The sequence below is a fragment of the Manacus vitellinus genome, unplaced genomic scaffold, assembly GCF_001715985.3.
Source record: "Manacus vitellinus isolate BGI_N305 unplaced genomic scaffold, ASM171598v3 scaffold_10_pilon, whole genome shotgun sequence".
NCBI lineage: Eukaryota > Metazoa > Chordata > Aves > Passeriformes > Pipridae > Manacus > Manacus vitellinus.
The window spans coordinates 8,242,991-8,244,162 of NW_021938838.1; the positions used below are offsets into that span (position 1 = coordinate 8,242,991).

The 1,172-nt window shown below is 63.2% G+C and overlaps 1 protein-coding gene across 1 annotated transcript in view; it reads right to left on the reverse strand.

The window, feature by feature from the left end:
* SLC22A31 (solute carrier family 22 member 31) overlaps positions 1–524 on the reverse strand; it is a 2,650-nt gene extending 2,126 nt beyond the window's left edge. The window contains exons 1-2 of the mRNA XM_029964603.1: positions 408–524; positions 1–167 (exon numbers count right to left, since the gene is read on the reverse strand). The exon at positions 1–167 is cut by the window's left edge and continues 1 nt beyond it. Of these exons, the coding sequence (XP_029820463.1) occupies positions 1–167; positions 408–489 (249 nt within the window). The 5' untranslated portion in view covers positions 490–524. The remainder of the gene's footprint in view (positions 168–407) is intronic.
* Between the last annotated feature and the right edge of the window lie 648 nt (positions 525–1,172).

Sequence of the window (1,172 nt, forward strand, 5' to 3'; positions counted from 1 at the left end):
CCAGCAGGCAGCCAGCAGAGCCAGGATCATGGTGACGGCGCCCTGCAGCACCCGCCAGTCCCGGCACAGCAGGGCCAGCCCTGGCAGCAGCAGCTCCCCAGCGATCCAGAAGAATCTGGCCACCATCGTCACCCCCAGTCGGTGGGGGGGCTCACACAGCTCCAGCCCTGGCAGAAGGTGAGGAGTGCACTGTGGGTGCCATTGACACAGGACATCCTGCACCCTGGAGAATCATCCCAGAGCATCCTGTATCCCAGTGCATCCTACACCATGCAGCATCCTGCATCCTGGAGCATCCTATACCCTGGAGCATTTTGCACCCCAAAGCATCCTGTATCCCAGAGCATCCTGCACCTCAGAGCATCCTCAATCCCCACACCCCTGTGGACCCTCCCAGTCACACTCACGGGCCACGTAGAGAGCGAGGAAGGCTCCTGCCAGTGCTGCCCCGAAGAGCAGCCGAGCCACCAGGACCATGAGAAAGTTCATGGCCAGTGCCACGGCGAGGCCCACGGGCACTGCCAGCGCCAGGGACAGCAGGAAGGTGGGACGGCGGCCAAACCTACCAGGGACAGGCTGTGAGTAGGGCTGGGCATGGCGTCCCCTGCCCAGGGGGCCACCCGGGAACCCCCGTTACCTGTCACAGGCCAGGCCGGCGGTGACACTGCCCAGTGTCCAGCCCAACAAGTGTGTGGTCTGCTCCAGGGGCACCTTCCAGCGTGAGGCACACACCAGGTCCCACTGTGGGGGGACACAATGGAGGGCTGTCAGCGTGGGGGGCTCAGCAGGCCCCCCCTATTGCTGCTGACAGGGCTGGGAAAGATGGGGGGAGTCTCCTGACCAACCCCCACCCAACAAGTAGAAATGTGGGGATGTGCCAGGATGGTGCTGAAGGTCCTTAGAGCCCTCTCCCCTGGACACCCTCCAACCCCTCAGCAACTTTCCTTCAGGGCTCCTCCACCTACCCCAAACCCCTTTCCATGGGGTCTCCCACCTTCTCCTCCCAGGACCCCTCTCTCTTCCCAGGATCCCTGCTTCCCCCTCCAAGCAAACTCCCTCTCCTCCACATCCCAGGACATCCCCGGTGTTCTCCCAGCATATCCAGGGCTTTCCCGTGGGATCCTTACGGGGGTTCCCAACTTGCTCCAGGGGTTGGGACCTCCAGCTTGTTC